The sequence below is a fragment of the Chionomys nivalis genome, chromosome 12 (genome assembly GCF_950005125.1).
Source record: "Chionomys nivalis chromosome 12, mChiNiv1.1, whole genome shotgun sequence".
NCBI lineage: Eukaryota > Metazoa > Chordata > Mammalia > Rodentia > Cricetidae > Chionomys > Chionomys nivalis.
Window position 1 is genome coordinate 36,717,742 of NC_080097.1, and position 21,566 is coordinate 36,739,307.

General features: G+C 42.9%; 1 protein-coding gene across 2 annotated transcripts in view; it reads right to left on the reverse strand.

The window, feature by feature from the left end:
- Nucleotides 1-21,566, reverse strand: part of Enox1 (ecto-NOX disulfide-thiol exchanger 1) — a 561,234-nt gene that overhangs the window by 182,873 nt on the left and 356,795 nt on the right. Inside the window, exons 5-6 of one of the 2 annotated variants that reach the window (XM_057786570.1) lie at nucleotides 12,624-12,767; nucleotides 11,726-11,860 (exon numbers count right to left, since the gene is read on the reverse strand). In XM_057786570.1, coding sequence (XP_057642553.1) covers nucleotides 11,726-11,860; nucleotides 12,624-12,693 — 205 coding nt within the window. In that variant the 5' untranslated portion in view covers nucleotides 12,694-12,767. Of the gene's footprint in view, nucleotides 1-11,725; nucleotides 11,864-12,623; nucleotides 12,768-21,566 lie in introns of both variants that reach the window. The other variant, XM_057786569.1, reaches the window with a different exon arrangement.

The following is a 21,566-nucleotide window of genomic DNA, read 5'->3' on the forward strand; positions in this document are numbered from 1 at the left end:
TGAGTCGGACTTAGCAGACTTGTGTCTACACATCTTCCGGGTCCTTGGCCTACTGTTATCACAATGGTTCTGAGAAAGAATGCCAGAGGCTGAGGCAAAAGCAAGGGGAAAGGATGAGAACAGAGCCAGGTTGGAAGCTCAAAGGGGGACTGGAAAAGGGTCAAGTTTTCAGAATCTGGAGGTGGGGGGAGGGACTTGGCAACCCACGGAGGAAAGTCCCCTGAGTAGTTCACCTAGAATTGGTTTAATTCTGTGTAGTCTAGAGGGTTCCCTGGACATAGCTACCCAAGCCTGACTGAAATTTTGAGAGAATCCAAACAGTTTCCAAGGAACTGGACCATATCCTGATCAAATCACAAAAACATTTGAGGAAATTAAAAAACAAACAAACAAACAAACAAACAAAAACTATCCCATGGTAATGTAAAATTCAAAGTGTTTGACAGACACAGTGCCTTACTTAGGCATGCAAATAAAGAAGAGGAGCACTTGGCCAGGAGAGAAATCAGACAGGAGAAGGAGTCTGAGAAGGAGCACAGATAAGAGAATTAGGAGATAAGCAAAAGAAAGAAAGTCTCACAAACACACTCCAGATGCACAAAAAGGTCGAAGATAGCATTAACATTATGGGGACTGACAGGGAAGCCACTTTCCTTCGACAGACACAATCTGGAGAGATCATGATCAATTATGAGAAAAATACATCAGTGGTATCCAGCAGTGTGTTCTCCCTCGACATCTCACTGTGACGAAAGATAAAAAGACTATACTCTAGAAACGTCTATGGGCCAAGCAGAAAACTTCCTTTATTAAGTTTTGTATTTTATTCATATAAATGAATCAAATCGTAAAGCTACTCAATTATATAGCTTTGAACTCCAAGCTCTATGTTTGGTAGTAGAGAAAATACAAAGATGAATTAAGTATGAATTAATTCTTGCCCACAGAAACCAGGACAATCTATTAGATAAATGATAGTCATGGAGATGCATAATGCGATATTTCTACAACTTAAGGTCATAGTATGAACACATAAATAAGACTGCAGAATAATTAAAGGGAGTGAAATAAAAAAGATATAGACTTCACTGTGTAATTACTGCATATTAACAATTAAGAGACTTTGACATTATAACAAAGATTCAATATACATTCAATATGTATTAGTGTACACACACCAGGTTGAGGCCCCTCAGATCAATCTTGGTATGTGAATTTAACTATGGATTTTCCTCCTGTCCCCTGGCAAATTAGAATGTTCTCAGTGAGGGAAAATATATGATTTTCCTCAGGGCTTAACTAAATCATTACTTCTCTAGCAAAGCCTTTTTCAACCTCTCCCCAAAAACCTCTAGGTAAAAGAATGCTCGTCTCAATAATGGCCCGTGGTTGACAATCATTTGCACAGTTACTGATATAGCATCTGTATTATTACTTTTCTATTGCTGTAATAGAGGTTCTTTGGGGGGAGGGGCCTCATGAGGTAGCACTGTAAGGCCTAGAATTCATTATGTAGATCAAGCTTTCCTCCAACTCAGAGACTGGCTTGACTTTAGCTCTTGGGTGTTGATCTTAAAACTGCGCTCTACCATTCCCGACAGGAATGTACTTGTGATGGTTTCGCCTCGCTAGATTTTGTTTTGTTTTGTTTTGTTTGCTTATGGTTCCAGAGAGCTAAAATTCATAACAGTGGGGAAGATACAGCACGCTGTCAGGATCAGGAAGTTGGCTGTTACATTTCCATCTACACTGGAAGTAGAGGGAACAAACAGGAAAGAGGCCGAGGCTCGTACCCCTCAAAACCTACCCTACATGATGTACTTCCGTCAATGAAGTTGCGTCTCCTAAGGGTTCACAACCGCCTCAGACAGACCACCTACTGGTGACCCTGTGTTCAAACACACGGACCCATGGGAGGCAATTCTCACTCCAACGACTGCAACTTCTACTTCATGTTCCCTCAGCACATTGCCTGCCATGGAAATTCCTGTTTCTCTGGTTCCTTGAAAATTCTGAACCTCTGAAATATCATGATGTGTGTGAGTAACTCTACTAACACAGTGCCCTAATGTCCTGGACAGAAAGGGTAAATAACTGTGCAAAGCGAGGCGAAACCATCACAAGTACAGGAAGTACGGTCTACAAATCATGAACTCTAAGGCTTTCTGACTCTGGATAAAGAGGACTCTTTCAACTAGTTAGAAAATGAAAACAAAAGAGAGTGCTGATCATCTTCTCTGAGAGAGTCCCCCTACTGTGTGCCAGGCTTCCTCCCTGCCCGCAATTACACCTGGATCAGAGAGTACCATCATCAACACAGGAGACATTTGACACGAGAAGCGTGCTGGCATGAGCGCTATTTTCATATTAGACGCAAGCCTATGGAGTAGTCCACTGACAGAGTGCCTGAGTATCTGTGAGCTGAGGGGATGGTGAGCGGCAGACTTTTCCAGAATGCATTTGCTACCTTAGACCCCCATCTCTCATTTCAAGCTTTGGACCCCAGCAATAGACAGAATCTAGCCGGTCACAGAAGAAATATGAGAGAGGGACTAAGATCAGAAGTCAGACTGAAATCAGCATGCGCAGACAGAGGACCTTCCTAATTGCACAGCATAAAAGTCCCATGGCATGCAAGACCATCATGTGTCATGGTGGCCAAGGCCACTTCTCTGTCTTCCCATCCTCCCTGGGCCAAGGGCCTACTAAGTAGACTGTTCACTGCATGCTTCCTCACAAAGGTTCCTCAAACTTGTCTTGCCAAAAAGGAAACCAGCCACCTGCCCTTCCCTATCTTTTCTCTTCCCCTCCCCACCACTGAGTCAGTTTCTGAGGCTAGACTCCTGGGATTCGGGGTCATTCCTCACTTTCCACTGAGTCAGTTTCTGAGGCTAGACTCCTCGGATTCAGGGTCATTCCTCACTTTCCTTATATTCCACATGGACTCAGTTCACCATTCCAAATCTTTCTATAATTATTCATAAATGTCTCTTGAGACCCTTCACATAGTTACCTCTCCGATACCAGAATTACGACTAACCTTATTTTATTATTGTATTGTGTCTGTGCAACTGTTACAGCCTGGTATCAATGACCTGTTGCCAACTTCCCACACTGCTATGGGTGATCTGTAGCACTTAAAAAGTCCCTTGCAGAAATACAGTAGCTACCTCACCACTGCCACGCATGTCCTCTATAGTGGCATCCTATAGCACCCAGACTTATCAGAAGCCTCTCCACTTGGGCCGTTGATTTGGCTGTGCTTACTCACTATTCCTATCTCTTCACTGACTCCGCTACTGGCAGAGAGGTCTATGTCTCGTAATCCCAGCGTTCAGCACAACATCTGGCTTAGTAAATCCCAGTTAAAGGGGCAATGCTTGAGGAGATGAAAGGATTTAGCAAATGCCTCTTCATATCTGGGCACATTAAAGAGGATAAAAGGTGTCCCTGGGAGGATTAAACAACCCAAGGAGGGAACTAGAAGAAAAAAATAGTCTGAGGAAGCAGAGATGAATGAAAATGAATGAAAGCCTCAGGGGAGGGGAGTGGATAATAAAAAAGACAGTGGGGGAAAGCACCCCACATTAGCCCTCCCATGCATCAGAGTTAAACTTCCAGAGTTGAGGGAGCTGGTAAAGACGGGGAGCTAGGAACATGAGGAGAAGCCAGCACGGAATGAACTCAGGGCCATGCAGAATGATGGCAGCTGTGCACAGGTGTAAAGAAGTCCTTCCTGCTTTCAAAGTAATCCCCAGTGGATGGGCACTCCGGCGTGTGTGGTCCTCCGTGTGGCTAAGAGGGAGTATGATGTCTTTTTCAGATATGACACAGGGCATGCTAAGGAACTTAGTGTGAAAGATTCGTGTCAACTTGAATCGATAAGAGCTAAAGAAAGAGTGCTGACATTAAGAAAGATGTCACCAAACAGGAGAGAGGAAGGTATAATCTCATGACCAGAAGAGATGCACAAAGTCTCCCGCACTCCAGCTCTCCTTCCAATTGACTGTCACCCCTTTGGAAAATGAACTAGGATAGACCCCATGACAGCTCCTCACCTGCTGCATGAGGACCCCCTTTCCTGCGTGTCGTCCCCCAGTAGAGACTCCCATCTCTGATGCGAGGTCACCCCTTAGCCTGAAGCCCTCACGCCCTGTGAAATGCCCAGGTAGGGGCTCCCATCTCTACCCAGATTCTCCATTATGATCCTTATCTCACCACCTGAGAGTTTAAATGGGAATTATTCTGTAACAGGGGGACAATTCCTCGAGATACCATAGGCTACCTACCGGACATCAAGTCCAGTGCCAAGAATGGGTGACTTCTTTTGGAGCTGTTGGTCCCTGAGATCCCAAAGATTCCCCCGACTACACATGACAGGGGATTGTCATTGCTTTTGGTTACCATCCAGAATCTAACAGTCAAATTATATTGCTGAAAACATCACCTGTTAGAGTCATAGAGCATGGAGAAACTTGACCTGGAAGCTTTGTCAGTAATGGCTGGCTTTCAGAGTGCTCTGAGGTGCTACGTATGCTCCCGGAAAAAAAAGAGGGGATCACTATTCTTACCTAACTGTGAGAGCTACAGTTATGACTAACCAAAAAGATAAAGTCACTGGTGCGAGGGAGACACGGCTGTAATTAACCCCTTTGTATTAAAGGTCGGTTGTATTGGATTAACCCCCTGGATTAGATTGAAGGTCAGTTCTTCCAGATGGAAGTCATGCCTGCCACCATTAATGGGACCAAGAACCTGTGACCTAGGGGACAACCTACTACTATAACTCTATATATGAAACCAACTTCAAATGATTTATTACTGTACCCAAAGGTGATGCCATCTCTCACCCCTCGTCAGAAAGGCTTCTTCTTGCAGTAGGTGGTGACTGACTTAGAGATCCACAACTGCACAGAATGAGAGATCAAAATGCAAAGAAGAGAAGACTTCGGAGTACTTGACTCTAAATGCGACATCTATATTATGCTTCCTCCTTCCAAAGCTCAGGGGTTGTCATGGAAGAAGGGATGGGAAGTGGATGACTATGGGAAACGGGGCTTCCTGGGCGTGACAGCCAGTGGCTCTTATGAAGCTGGGACAACATGTATGAGACCCATGCAAGGTCAAGTCAGATAAATAAACCCAGCACGGAGGAGGGGGGGAGTCATGAGCCCTACCCCTAGCTGGAGAATACTGGAGAGTAACTGCTGAGAGAGCAGAGTCAATCATTTCCAAGGATGTGGTCCCTGAGAGTCTCCACATGATTCAGTAGATAGCACTGTACCAATGCAGACACTGGCAGCACTAAGTGGACACAGTGGATTTCTTTGATAGAGAACAGTGGGGGCTGGGATGGGGAGTAAACTTTAATCAAAACATATTATATGCATGTGTGAGAGTATTAAACAATGAAAACATTAATTAAAATTATTTTAAAAAGACACGAAGTTAGGAAGGAGGACATGTGATCTTGAGGGGAATTGGCAGGGGAGAGTGAGGGGTGGATATGATCAAGATATATTTTGTATGTGTCTACATAATGAGAATAAACTTTCATTTTATTTATTTATTTGTTTGTTTGTTTTTTCAGACAGGGTTTCTCTGTGCAACAGTCCTAGCTGTCCTAGAACTCTCTTTGTAGACCAGGCTGGCCTCGAACTCATAGAGATTCACCTACCTCTGCCTTAGAGCCATCATGCTTGGCTTCAAAGACTAAATTTTACAAAATGAGTGGGGGGAGGGAGGGAAAGAGAGAGATTTGGACACTGGAGAAGAGAGTGTCTGGCTGCACAGATGGCCAGAGCTCAGGATTTGACAGTTAGATTCTGGTTTGTGACACCAGAGGTGGAGTCCTTAGATAGGAACAACGTGTATCACAGAAAACTGAGAACCTGAGAACAGGTTTCAGGAAAGACCTGAACAGCGAGCAGTTGTTAACAAAGGTGGAATTGCATAGTGACGCCGTTCAGCTACAACACACACAAACACAATCTTAAAGGTCATGTGAGCGGTGGCACATATAACAAAGAAATGTGGATGCATGGGCAGAGGTTTTCCTTGGCTGACAGGAAATGCCCAGAGCAGATAGCCACACTCTGGTGTCTCAGGAAATACTGATGGGTATTTACTAAAGGTCGGATTAAGTTGAGAATTCTACATACAGGGTCCAGCACTGTGGAAGACTGCACATTGTGTGTCAACATAGAAAAGACTCAGAAAATCTACAGAGAAAGCAATTTACCTGGGCTTACCCCAGAGTTGGCCATGGCTATCAGGCCATCTCTATATTAAAGCAACAGTCACTCTCCCTCAGGACAAACAGGGGGACACAGATCTTCCAATTGACCAATTTAGAAAGCATGGTTCCAACACTGTACAAAAAACTGATAATCGGGCAATGGTGGCGCACGCCTTTAATCCCAGCACTCGAGAGGCAGAGGCAGGTGAATCTCTGTGAGTTCGAGACCAGCCTGGTCTACAGAGCTAGTTCCAGGACAGGCTCCAAAGCCACAGAGAAACCCTGTCTCGAAAAAACCAAAAAAAAAAAAAAAAAAAACTGATAATAAGACAAACGAACAACAAAAACCACAAATCCTCAAAACGATTATGGGAGAAAGCAAACAGGAATCAGTAAGTGGAGGAAAACGACTGAGGACATAGGACGGATGCATAACAATATAGTGCTATAGTCTGGACAAGAGAAAAGAGCTCCATTGCTATGATGTCACACAGAACCTCACGGGAAGGTACATGGGCATTCGTGAGAGCGGGCGCAGACGCCTGATGATAAATGGCGGAGGCACATGTATGGCAGCAGGAGACAGCACATCAGAAAAGTACGACACCGTGGTAAGAAGTGATGCAATTCCTGGGGAAATCCTTCTGATAAAATCAAAGGATATGAAACTGTGTACTTTGCTCTGCTGATAATTTTAATCTCTCAATAAACTGGAGAAGCATCGAGAAACAGGACTTAGTGTCAGTTACATTTTAACAAATACGGGAAGAGTACTTGGCCATTTAGAAACTATCAGAAACTTTGGGAGAAAGCCAAGCGCTCATAAAACGAGCTTCTCTATAATCCTGTCAGATACGGCAGGGACGCTTTCTCGGAAGGGGTGCTACACTAAATAATCTCCAAGTCCCTTCTGAAATGTTAAAGATGGCCTCTAACCTTCTATAGTCACACTGAAGAACTCCAGAGGTGGCTGCTGAGGACACTGAGTCTCCCAGGGCACTCCGGCTATGCTGAGAGAGGAAATAGTTCTTCACATGAAGTTCAGTAAAAGGGACGGCAGAGCTTCCCATAAACAAATTATACAACTGTACGAATTGACCAATTTGGTTCTGGAATAAAAACAGATCGCTAGTAGACAACAGATACTTTAAAAACTGAGAGACATTTATAGATATCTGATTTCTGATAGAAGACAGGAGGGTCAATGAGAAAATATGAAACTGAAAATACATATATCAACTTCCAGCGTATGCAAACTAGTCTATACTTAAAATACAAGGAAGAGTTCATAAAGGAAAAAATTCTTAAAGGAATTAGTATTAAGAAGAAAAAATAAGGCTAGATAATTATTTTAGGAAGTATGAAGTTAGAGTGTTAAAATAGATTTTTTAAAAAGTAAGCATACACCAATTAGAAGTGATCCATGAGCACATTTGGTAAAATGAGTTCATAAGGAGAATGACCTATTTATAAGAGGAAAAACATAAATAAAAACCAAAAGGGAAAGGGGGCATAAGCAGGGTGTGTGTGCCATCTTCCTGGCACTGTGAGAAAATGCCCAAGGGAGTAGTATTTTTTCCATAACAAAGAAATTAAAGAAAACGGGATTCACAGGAGTGAACTAATGCCTAGTTCTCTGAACCTGGCCGGGGAGGTCACAGGCCCTATTGGGGAAGCTAATAATACTGTTTTCCGAGATGGTTGTAAGCGGCTTTATTTTTATTATTTGTATTATATATATATATGTGTGTGTGTGTGTGTGTGTGTGTGTGTGTGTCTGTGTGTCTGTGTGTGTATACACATGTTTTGCCTGTATGTATGTATGTGTATTGTGTGCATGCCTGATGCCCACCAAGTCCAGAAGAGGAAGCCAAATCCCGGGGAACTGGAGTTACAAACATTTGTAAGTCACCATATGGGTACTGGGAACCAAACTCAGGTTCTCTCTAAGAACAGCCAGTGCTCTTAATTATGGAGCCATCTTTCCGGTTCCCTCAAACCGTGTTCTAAACGCTCATGTGTTTATATTTAAAGGAGCGCTCTTCTTTGTCTTCATCACAAAAGCTTTTATTGTTGTAGTGGGTGACATGGTCAATTAAAAAACTCATAGTTGTCCCAAATGCCAAAATGAGTAATGGTGAAGGGATTAGCCCTAAGTGGGACATCTAGGTCACATCGACAAAATGACAGGGACAGGATCGAAAGCAAGATCCTGAGCCTTCTACTCATGAACCCATCACAGCAGTGGTTATCTGCACAAGACCTCTACACAGACCAGAGCTGTCAACACTTGTCACAGGGGGTGTGGCTCGTGAGGCCCCACTTCCTCCTGAGTGTCATGGAGAAGTCAATGGTTGTTGGAGGAAAAAGAGTCATTTCTTCAATGATGTAGCCACTTATAGACGGTTGGTGTCCCTGTACATAACCTACCCCACACTTAGACAAGAAACTCAAACCCAGTGAGTCACGCACAGTAAGACATGAGAGCCGGGGGAAGCTTGATGGAAAGAAAAGGGATTCAGAAGAAGAGGGAGAGGAATGAGAAAACGGCCTGTCGGGTGGAAATAGCTAAAATTCACTATTACATGTGTGAAACTGACAAACAGGTTTAACATGGAAAAAATAGGATACGAAGCCAACAACATTCAGCAAATACTCGTTGCATAGAGATGCACGTTTGATATAAGCTACCACACTAAGTGCTTTGACAGGTCTTAGCAGACATGATCACATGACAGTGATCATGTGTGATCGCAGTGCTACAGAGAAAGCCGCTCAGAACAGAAGAGTAGAAATGGATGAAACAATTGGAGGGTGGCTCCCGACCTGACAGGTGACTCACCTTTTTAACATGAAAGCATACAGTGGGAAATAGTTGAAGGTGACATGTTCACAGAACACATATAAAAAAAAAATTCCATATTCCCAATGACTGAAACATTTCTTAGGGGAAGAAAGAGACAGAAGGAAAACCACACAAAGACCAGCCAATTTCAAAAGAACCAAACAGGATGCTGGGTCAAGAATTGCAGTTAGCGGCCGGGCGGTGGTGGCACACGCCTTTAATCCCAGCACTCAGGAGGCAGAGGCAGGCAGATCTCTGTGAGTTCGAGACCAGACCAGCCTGGTCTACAAGAGCTAGTTCCAGGACAGGCTCCAAAACCACAGAGAAACCCTGTCTCAAAAAACCAAAAAAAAAAAAAAAAAAAAAAAAGAATTGCAGTTAGCGGAGGACATAGCCAAGTACAGTTTACCTCATTGGGCTACAGAAGTGAAGAAGAAAAGCCCGGAGATACTCTGAAAGGCTCAAAACCAGTTTCGGCTGTCTGGCTAATACAGGAGATAGAGAAAGCAATTCAGGGCAGATACGGTAAATCTTTAACGAGTAGGGCTGTAATTCTTTTCATGGTAGGTTGCTAGGAAAATCATAAATTGGTCATGGTTAAAATGTCAGAAGACTCCAAATTGTGAGGAAAAAATAATGAATTATTGCGGTTTGGGCTTACTATAGAAGTCACTCTAGTTTTCTGAGAGAAATGGGAGCTGGGACGAGGGTGAAGCCATCTCTGCTGTGTGAATATTTCAATTAGGCAGCTGGGGAAAGGTAAGTGGGGAGTACAAATCTCCACTCTCACATTATCGAAAGGAAGTATCTGCCTGGATGAGCTTCCGAGAAAAAGGCCTGGATAAGCTCATTTGCAATGCAGACAATGCCCTTTATGCTGTACAACCACCCGTAGAGCAGAATGGCTGCCAATCATCGTAATTCCATAACATGTTTCAAGGTGTGATTTCACTAGCAACATAGCCAAACTGGCCAGAAACTCACAATCCTCCTGCCTCAGCCTCCCTAGTGCTGGAATTGTAGGTGTGGACCATCTCAACCGGCTGCAGTCCAGTCTATTTCTCCCCTTTAGGTTTCCTGGTCTCACAGTTTTCCTGTCGCCTACCTCCTCTCCTGCTCCGTTTTGCTGTGCTAGAAAGAAACCATGATGGTGGAGAAGTGGCTCCATGATTAGGAACACTGGCTGCCCTTCCAGAGGACCTGGGCTCCATTCTCAGAGCTCACGCAGTAGATCACAACTGTTTCAACTGTTTGTGATCACAGTTCCGGGGGTTCGATGCTCTCTTCCGGGCTCTATGAGCACTGGACGTGCACGTAGTACACAGACTTACATGCAAGCAAATCATCAATACATATAAAAGTTTTAGAAGAGAAACCATATGTACATACATATATATGTATACTTTTAATTTAATATGGTATTTTGTTTATGAACACTGTTGACAAAAGAGAAGAGGAGGGAGGAAAGGCAGCATGGATGAAGGAAGGGAGAGAAAGGATGAAGGAAAGAAGGAAGGAGAGATGGAACTTGGCATTGTGGGTAGAATTAAACATTCCAAAGAGAAACAATTCCACTTTAGTGCACACCATCCACCATCTCTGGACTTGGTGGTCAAAGACAATAAGACCATTATTCTGCTGTCTATCACCCATCAGTATGCACATCCCAAGAGGATGCGGGCTAGCCCATTTGCTGACTGTTGAGGCCTCTGTACCCATGAGAACCACGATGAGTATTTGTGGAGTGAGTGGGCAGACATTCCAGCATCTTTGCTGACAAAGCTCATCTTCCATCCTTCAGAGCCCCAGGGGCTGACCAGCAAGCTGCTATATTGCATCTTTACCACCCACCACTGAACACGTGATCCCGCACATCAGCTTTCTAGTCCTATCATCTGCCACTCGTTTCCTATTTTAATTTATTGAGACATGCTTTATACTGGTATGTATGTATGTATATATATATATATAATATAAATATAATATAATAATTTTTAAAGCCTGTTTTATAAAGCATACATAAAACCCTCAAGAAACACATGTTGAATTAAGCAGTAAAACCTTTAAATGACCTCTGATTTAATGTTATTTCTAAAGATGCCATCTATTGGTTGCTCTGAATTACTCTCTCAGACGGTGGCAGGCAGCAAAGTCTGAATGGTGTCAGCTGAGCTGACTTTCTACATGTGACACTTCAATGCTAGAAAAGTGACACCGAACACTTTTCTCCTACTTCCGCGTTTGTAACACGGGAGCATGAGTCAAAACGCCAGCCAAACATTTTCTTCCAAGCCATCACAGAGGTGATGGCAATCAGACAGAGCGAGGCACGGAAATAAGTTTTGCAAGTTGGAAAGAATCTATCAGCCATCCCATCTAGCAGTTTGAGAGTGTGATGGGCGCTGCAGGGCTGTGGAGGAAAGATGCGGTGTGTACCAACAGCGCTGAGGGTGAGTGTTGCTGCGGCTGAAAAGAGCAAAGTGCAGAGGAAAACAAACTCGTGCAAACAGCGAGACATGCTCCAGTCAAAAAATCAAAAGCCATGTTCAATCCAGGCATGTAGAGGGATTACCATGGAACACCTGTCACCCACAGTGTTTGGCAATACTGCGAGGCATCTTTGAAACCAGGAGAAAGCTTACCAGACACGAGCTGCTGGCCAGGCAACCCCACGGGAACCATGCCCAAGTTATTCATAGCCGTGGCCCAGGCTGTGGGATCGGTGACAGACATGTTGAGCTGAGTAGTGTCTAGGGCTATACTCCCCAAACCATCAGCTGCTGCGGGAGAAACAAACTCAGCTTAGTGTTGACAGGCAAGGCTCTTCCCTTGTTTCTAAAGATACAAGGCTTTATCTAGCACATGGCCAAGACATTAAAAAAACACCACGATCTACGCTACATGAATAATTTCTACAGATATAAGAGCATTAGGACAGACGCATAAAGATGGGAGCATAAAGGAGTGTGTTCATGGAACATTCTAGAAGAAAACTTAATGGCATGAACTCTGTACTATTTGTGCATGCCATGAAGGAGAGTCCTCTGAGGAAACGTGAAGAACCACTTCCTTCTCCTGTGAGGCAACACTTGTTAATGGACAGGGTCTACAAGAAAGCAGAGGGAAGCCAACTGCCTAGCAGGGCAAGATAGATAAATGTGTCTGTTTCTGAGGATTACGCTGGTCCAGATGTCCTTTCTAACCATCCAACAAGAAAACAAACCCCTCCCATGACCCCCTCTTCATTCTTTTCAAGTTCATCACCTCTTTTTAGACTATTTCTTAGAAATACTGGCTGATAAAATGGGTAAATAAAATTAGAAAACAAATAGCAGAAATTAAACAGAATAAAGAAGACCGGAAAACTGTGTTAAATTTGATTTTTCACATTTTTTTTTTTTGGCTTTTCTTGAATTTCACAGCTTCCTCCTGTCCCCAGGCTCTGGCCCCTGATTCCACACCAATTTTCATGGCTGAGCAAGCTTTTCCAGTAAGAATGCAAACGATTTCGTGTGTGTCTCACTGGCCTCCAACCTTTACCTGCTGCCATCATCTGGGGGAGTTCCTGAGGACACTGGGCAATGCTCTCGAACTCAGCTGCATCTACCATTGGAGGACAAGCACCATGGGGCGCCCAGGTGCTTTGGCAGTTGAGTGGAGGGTCCCCTCGGAGAACATCGGACTCTGCAAAGGAGGAGAGGATTGTGGTGAGGCAGGGGCATTCATGGTGAAGGAACAGATTGTCGTCTAAACACAGAACAAAACACAAAAGAACTGCTTTCAGCAGCAGGGCGCAGAACTCAAGGTGCTTGCTGCCTGACCGGCCGTGCTGTGCACGTCTCCTTGCCACTGCACGGGAGACTGTGCGGGTCACCTTATCACCTCACCTGGCTCAGGGCTGGCTTCTGAGGGTGTTAGGGTTTAGTCTCCTGCTGCAGCCTCTTTGCTTATGAACCTTATCAGCATCGGCACAGCCTCTTCCACACACTGCACACCAACAGCCAGGGCGGACTAGGGCGGACTAGGGCGGACATGATTTCTTTTCAGGTTAAAAAAAAAAATTAATTGATGTTGTTATTTTGGAAGACGGTCATCTGTGAAATGTATTCAAAGAGGACAAAAAGTAGGGAGGAAGAATAAAAAAAAAAAAGCAGGAACCTTCTTTCTTTCTTTCTTTTTCTGTAAGGCTGGCAAAAGAGCTAACAATCATCAGAAGAAGCCACGGAGAAAGAATGGCAGGGCCCGTCCTGGGAAGAAATCTACAAGGCCACAGTAGCAGAGGCAAAATGTTTGTTTTTCAGTTCTATAAAATGACGAATTTAACTGGCCCAAAATTTGTTCGATCCAAATTTTCTTGAGAATTACATGGCATATAGTGTATGTGTATATATGTATGCATGTCTGTATATATCTATATATGTATTTTGTTATATTCAACATGTTTTTCTAATAAATATAAATAACAATATAACATATGATAAGGTTATGAGGATCCTCTCTGTGACATTAATTATAAAATCATAATGTCTTTTCTCCACCATTACAAATGCAAAAGCCAGCCATGTACACATTCATAGCTTAGGTGCATGTTTGCCAGTGGCGAACCTAGATGAGTGACCCAAAGACTGCTTGAGATGACCACTAAAGTTAAATAGTTGTTTTCATTTAGGTGGAAATTTACTTTTCCCAGGAGTCACGTTGCTGTTCAGACGTTTATATATTCTAATGCTTGAGTACAGTGTGAAGTTTGAGTATTTCAAGTTATGTTCCTTGATTCTTAGGGCCAACGATCAGTAGCCCACCCCTTGATAAGCACGGTGATGCCAGAAAGCTTCCTGCTGGTTCAACCAAAATGCAAGCTCAGCTCTCAGTATCTCAAGGATAGGTGCTCAATGAGAACGTGGCTTTGGTAGTTAAACAGACCCCTAGCTGTCACTAAGAAGGGCAAATGAGATGCTGGGCATTTTCCTCCCAGTTACCTATCACCTAGCAGTGGATGATTCCAATCTGGGAAACAAACTGTATTCATAACATATATATCAAAACTTTCTGTTCCGCACCACCACCAAATGAATCCAGAATGTGCTGATGTACGGTATACCAATTATCACAGGCAACAAATGCCAAAAGATAGATTCTATCCATACGAATCATCTTCAGCAAATCCACAGCAAGGCTGAGTGCATGCATGCCCTGTAGCTGGCCACTCATCAGCACTATCGTGAAGCCCCATAATGCTTTTCTCTCTGCTTCAGCACTGCAGGCACTAAGGCAGAGCCGGACAAGCATGTCTCATTCTTCTCTTCAACAGCCCTGTAGTGGAGCAGCCTCGGATCATCACAAGGTCACTACTTGTCTTACTTGGCTCCCTAAATGAAGTGGGGTTGGCTCTCTTCCTTGCCGCTCAGGTCTCCACAAATGGACATCAATCACACAGCTTTTTCCTTCTTCTGTCTAATGAGTGTGCAGTTCTGGAACACTCTATCAGAGAATATTTCCTTACATTGTTGGCTTTACGGCTTGTGCCTCTCTGGTTATGCTTAACCTTGGCTTTTCCTACAGTGTTACAGGCGTTAGCTTGTCTTGGCTCCACACTGTCTCTTCCAGCTTACAGCTCTATACAGGAGCATCTAAGGCCCTGGGGGGTCCATGGCCTCTCTCTGTATCTTTCACAGATATCTTAACAATCTGCTGCTGTTTCAAAAACGATTGCTCTATTAGCAGGATGTGGTTTGTAAACTTTCATTTATCCCTATCTTGAACTCTGTGACTTTCAATTTATTATAGCTCTCCAGTTTCCCAATCCAATGGTTTTAATTACATACAACTTCATGTGGCTATTAGGAACCTAGGTTGGTGTTTCTGAAGCAAGTTCATTTCTACCAGGTATTTCCAGTGGTCTCAGACTGACAGGATCCTTTATAAAGCTGATTTGGTCACATGGACTTGATCAAAGGAGTATCTTGTAAATGTTAGTTACTACCTGGCAATTTATGAATGAATGCAAGAGTGACTTTTGTAATTTGGTAACACTCACTGTTTTTGTTGGGTACTGGACTCTTTAAATCATTCTAGACCGCGATGCTTAACTGATTGTTCAAACCAACTTCCCTGCCTTAGTTTTCTTATTCCTAAACTATAGGAAAGATTAATATTCTTAATGATGCTTATTTACACACAGATGTGGGGAGTTAATATTTACAGCTAATAAAGTACTTTGAATATAGCAGGTGATAATTATTGTTATTTTATTTGGAAGTGCAGTGTTTCTATTAAGGTATCCTGAGATCTTTGTGTTCTGGTGTATAATTATGTAATTAATTATAAAACAGTGAATAACACTTGATATTTCTGACAGTAAGTGTTGCCTTAGCTTTCTGTACCACACCTAAGCTGTAGCAGGCTGTTCCATTCCCCACAATTCCTTTGTAAAATAATACCATATAAAAGATAGATGATTTTTTTTCCTCTCCAGCTTTTCCTTTCTATGCAAATACAAAAGCTTTTAAGAGCTTCCGGACAAATTATAAAATTGGTGGTTTCTGCTTACAGGTTTTATGGAGGGATTATCATTATAAAGCAATCAGATGTACAGAGTGTCAAGGATAACAGGAGAGCTCTGCCTGGGCATAATGGACCTCCAACCTATTCTCTAGTGAAATATACTGAAGGCTGAAATCTTACACCTAATTTCCCAAATGTTTAACAAGATATATTTTTGCTCAGTACTTCGCTAGATTATAGCAACCAGGCAAAAATGTCTTAAACCTCACCAAGCCTACAGAAGTATTCTAGTTTAGGAGGAACACAGGTTGCTTCTGCTTAGGAAAGTGTAGGACTTTCCTGTTTTTTCTAACTCTATACACAGCAAACACAAATATTTTTAAGAAGAAAATTCATCTGTGGCTGTCCACAAAAAAGGAGCTTCCTGTTAAAAAGGAGAAAAATCAGTGAAGTTTTAAAAATATTTGATTTTTATAAAAATGAATTCGTTTGACCTAATTCCTTAGACTCGTGCCTATTTTAACAGAAAAACCATTACAATGACAAAATGAGTTTCATTAGTCTTTAAAAGAGATGAGATCAAAGCCAACTTCTGTCACGTGATAGCCAAAGTTTCGTTTAACTCTTTATTAGCTATAGGTTATGTGTGTGCTAGAAAGTTGCATTTCCATTCCTAATTCATGTTTTCCTACCTTAAAGAATATGTCTACTGCTGGTGTGCAGCTGGAGGGCACTTGTTGAGCATCTCTTGCTTAGAGAGACATTTCACAGATTAAAACGATGGGCTAGCGTACAACTACACATAGGCTACATATATGTTCATGTCATGTTTTTAAAACAGGTGTCTGTGATAATGCAGGAAGCACTCTGCTTCTCCCGCAGGTGTACCAGGGAACTCCAGAGCAACCTTTCCACTAAAGAACAACCAGAAAGCTGTGGGTTTTACATTTGTTTTCTAAAATTCTGTTTCTTTTCACAAACACAGAGCACAAAGACAAGTGCTGTAGAGCGTTTCCCCTGTGTTTTCTATAGAGAAATAAGTCATCTTAACTACTGAGTGTTTCACTGCTCAGGATGGGAAGAATCTGCTCATTTGGGGAGAGAGGACAGAATGAAAGTCCTCCTCAAAACATGGCTTAAAAGGGGGGGGGGTGTAGGGATAGTAGTGGAGAGGGGAACGATGGCTCGGCAATTAACAGCACTGGCTGCTCTTCCAGAGGACTCAGGTTTGAGTCTCAGAATGCCACATGGTGTCTCACAACTCTCTGCAATTCCAGTCTCAGGGAATCTGATGCCCTCTTTTGAGCTCCATGGGTACTACATATACGTGGTACACAGATATACAGACAAATACCCATACACATGCAAAAAAAAAAAAAAAAGAAAAAGAAAGAAAGGAAAATGAACCTAAACACATTCATACATGCAAACACTTAAAAACAAAAAATTAAACAACAACCAAACACATGGTAAGAACACCCAAAAGCTGACACTTTCCGAGGACCAGAGAAGGGATCAGTGGAGGCCACCATTATGGAGATGGGTCACTACAGTCACAGTGACTCATCTCTATAATATCACGGAATATCAGAGGGTTCACAGGAGAGCAAAGAGTGTAAATCACAATGAACCTGAAGAAAGATGCCATTGGCTTCTTAGAAAAAAAGGCAAGAGCTGTGGACTCTCTCCTCTGCACTCCCATGATGCTGTTCTACACCACTCTCTAATCAGATCTACGCTCTGGATGATTAAGATGATTCTCCACGCTAGCCCACCCCGGAGCCAGCCAGCACAATACACACACAGTGAAGAAATACCAGCAAATCTACATTGCTTCTTAATTCTTTTGCATATTGGGAACACTTTGAAACAGTTTAAAGGTGGTAATGAAAAGACAGATGATAAGAGATAACCTAAGATCCTAGATGAAAAAGTATTATAGAGCTTTTAAGTCTGGTTAAATATACAGGATTCTAAATGCTTATTAATCATCACTATCTGCTAATTAGTAGCATAGAAGACAACTAAGGTTTTGGTGGAGTTTTAGGTAGAACAGATTAATGAGGAGATTTGTTAAACAGTAATATTTTATGGGTATGAGTGTTTGCCTGAATATATATGTATATGTACTATGGACATATACATATGGCCTGCAGGGTCAAAAGGCAGTACCAGAGCCCCTGGAACTGGAGCTACGGATGGTTGGTTGTGAGCCACCACGTAGGTCTGGCACAAGAGCAATAAGTCCTAACCACTGAGCCAGCTCTCCAGTTCCCCCACCCTGCCTCAAGTAGTACTACTCTATCTAACAAAGGTAAGAGGATTCTTCTTTGAAATTTGGAGAAAGCAGAGGCCATTGCTAGGCAGAGGTAAATCCAGGGAGGGCAAACTATATAAGAGCTCCTACCGAATCCACAGAATCAAACACTGTCATTTGACACCCCCCCTTACTTGTACAGTTATAAAATCACTGTAGACTTTTCAAAACTGTCAGGCTAGACATTCCCATCACAGTGTACCTGAGAAGAGATGTCATCACTATTCTCCCCATTCTTCCTTCAGTGATGTCTTTAACACAAAAAGGAGTTATGTAATTGTTCCTCAGTGTTATCGTTTCCTGCCTTCCACGTACCAGCCTTTCTCACTTTACAGACTCAGCTCCCCCTCTACCTAAACCCTTACTGGAGAACTGATGTGGGATTTCCCTCTGAATGCTATGCATATGTTTTATTACCATTGGTTAATAAAGAAGCTGTTTTGGCCTATGGCAGGGCAGAATACAGGTAGGCGGGAAATCTAAACTGAATGCAGGGAGAAAGAAGGCAGAGTCAGGGAGATGCCATGTAGCTGCCAAAGGAGAAAGATGCTAGAACATTACTGGTAGGCCACAGCCTCATGGCAATACACAGGTTAATAGAAATGGGTTATAGATTCAAGACCTAGCTAGGAATACACTTGGGTTATTGGTCAAACAGTGTTGTAATTAATATAGTTTTGTGTGATTATTTGGGTCTGGGCGGTCGGGAAACAAAAAAGCAGTCTCTATTTACAGAGAATGGATCTAAGTCTGGACACAGCCAGCTCCTCCCCTTCACTGCTAGTGAGCAGTCAAGGAAGCACTTAGGAAGGCTAAGTGAACTTGTCAATACCCAGCAAGAGCACAGAATGTGGCGGGGTCATCCCCTCACCCCCTCCACATAAATACCATATATCTATACACTTTCAAAAACATGCATGTATAAGAAAAGGAAAGGAGAGAAAATGTAAAGAAAATCAGGAACATTAACACCAAACAATTGGATGCCAGAGTTCGATCCCAGGGCTTGGAGGTTTAAAGCTAAAGCACACAATAGGGAGAATGCCTCTTGAAGATGGATTTCAAGTGTCAGAGAAAAACAACTTGAGAGAAATGTGTCAGGGAATATAAGAGAAACTCTTGGTGCCCCCAACAAGTCATCTTCTGAGATTTTAGTCCCAAACCTCCCCCAGCGCAGGGCCAAGGGTGAGGTTTCTTGCAGCTGCTGTTCGAAAGTGCCCAGGTCTGTTACCAACTGCATCTCCAGGTCCATTAACCAGCACATTAGCATGACAGAGGCATAAGTGTAGAGTAGGAAGGAAGTGAAATCATTGGAAGAAAGGAGAGTTTCAATTTGGCATGTACCACCGAAGATGAAAAGCAGATCTGGCCAGTTCTCAAACACTATATTCTATTATGGGGACTGTGATTATATCCTCCATTTTTCTACTTTGTCAAGCAGCCAATTTTAAGCAGTAAATCATCTTCCTTTTATCTTAGGGAAGTAATGACCACAGAATGGGCGAGGCGTTACCTCACCCTCAACGTGTTGTCTGTCCTCAGGAGAAGGGCATGCAAAGATGGGCGAACAGGTGGATGGGCAGGCAGGCAAGGAGGCAGCGCTCCTCTGAGATGATACACTCTGATAACAGGACCAAAAGAGACTTGAGACTTGTCCATGTGAGTCAACACACATGGTAGAAGAGCTAATTACCTTTGGACGTAAGAAACTATTCAACATTTTAGATTTCTCTCTCCCTCCCTCTCCCCCCCCCCCCGTGTGTGTGTGTGTGTGTGTGTGTGTGTGTGTGCGCAGAGAAATGGCAGGTGCAATTATTTTTTCTCAGGAAAAAATAATTTCCCTTTGCTTTTCAAAAAGGCTACACCTCCTATTTCTAGATTGAACAAATAATCAAGGAGCAATCTTGAAACTTTCAGGAAAAAGCACTACTCTTGCCATTAAGAACAGAAAGTAAAGAGGACCAGGATACTCTCATGACTGTCTGTAACTTTTAGGTCTCTGAAGACAGCTTTCAAAACCCATGACCTTCCACCTAGAGACTACTTCAGGATTCCTGGAAAGGGCAATATTGTATTTGAAGAGTATTTGTGGGAAACGTAGTAGCTCAACCAGGTTTCTTGTGAACAAATGTCAGTCAGCACCCTCCATACACTATCTGTTCTCTTGGGTTGCTCTCTGCCTTCTAAATATGTCAAGATTAAAACAATTATCATTGCTCTACCCGGAGTGAGTGAATTATTAAGAGAAGCACCATTACCATTAAACCTGAGCTTGGACTGATGAGCCCTCATTACAGCCGAGCCCCTGGGATTCATGATGAACACACCTCGGCTCAGAGCACCGTGGTGTGCATAATTAAATGGTACTTGAAATCCATCAGTTCCAGTTTCTCCCAGTACAGAAATCTCCAAAATGTTCTGACAGGGTTTCCCATTCAGAGCCAAAGCTGATCCTTGACCCCCATTTCAAACAGTCCTACAACTGGACAAGTTCCCTCTCTACCTGTCCCTTTACCTGGAGAAGAGATCTAAATCTGATTTCTGGCTTCAGGCCTACTTCCACAGCCTTAGAGAAAAAGGAGACAGCAATCCCTGGAAGAGGGTCCTTGACTCTTCACCACCATCTAAGCAAGTCATAGACACATTTATGAAGTAAATAAGGACAAAGCTAACTCCCACCACTGGTAAGCCCTTTCTCAATTTTTATTCTCTTTTCTCTTCGAATTCACCTGTGGGGGCTCTGTGGCATAAGCCAACCAGAGAGCTGTAGGTAAATGGAAGCATTATCTGAGACAATGAGCTATGGGCTATAAGGTTTGAGCAAGAGAAACCTGGGAAAGACTCCTTTAGAGAAAGGAGCCAATGTCTGAGCATGATTTCAGGCAAATTCTAGGCTTCAAAGATAGAACTATTAAGAGAGATTAATTCTTCATACCGAGGACATAAACAAACACATTAAAGAATAATTTTTATACATGTATACTATAAAAAGATCGTATCTGTTACATACTTCTTGGCCACACTGATACACAGAAACCATTTTCTGCAAACATTACATTCTTACGAAACAAGAGCGGAAATCCTACATCAATGTACAGACTTTGCTGTGGGTGGCTCAGTGCTTTCATTATGTGCTTGCTTATACCTTGACCCATGCATGGAAAAAAATTAGGACACAAAGTCAAACATTTTAATTGTCTTGGGTAAATAACTGATCCCTAAATAGCTGTAAACCCTGGTAAATGAGTTATCTATCTCCAAAGAGCCCAGGGCAGAGCCCTGTTGAGTCTACGGAAATCCACCTGCAATAAAGTCCAGATCCTGTACCCAGACCAGCCTGAACCAGTGGCTCATCCTGCTTAGCATTTCCTTTAGAAGAGCCACAAAGAAAGAGTTGGTTACTCTTTAAGCTAATGGGTTCTTAGTGATGTCATTGCAGCCCCATGAATAAAGCATTGCCCCTGTAGCCAAGAAATTCTAGGACTTACAGATGCAGTAGCTCTCACCTCTCTAATGAACGGCCTCAGGCCAGAGGCCTAGCTTTTTCTTCCTCTAAATTCCCACAGATGCCTACCTTTCCTTTCTCTAAAAGACCACCTACGGCCCTTGCTCTGGTGAGTAACAAGTGGGTAAGGACGGTGGAATTCCAAGCTCCCAATCAA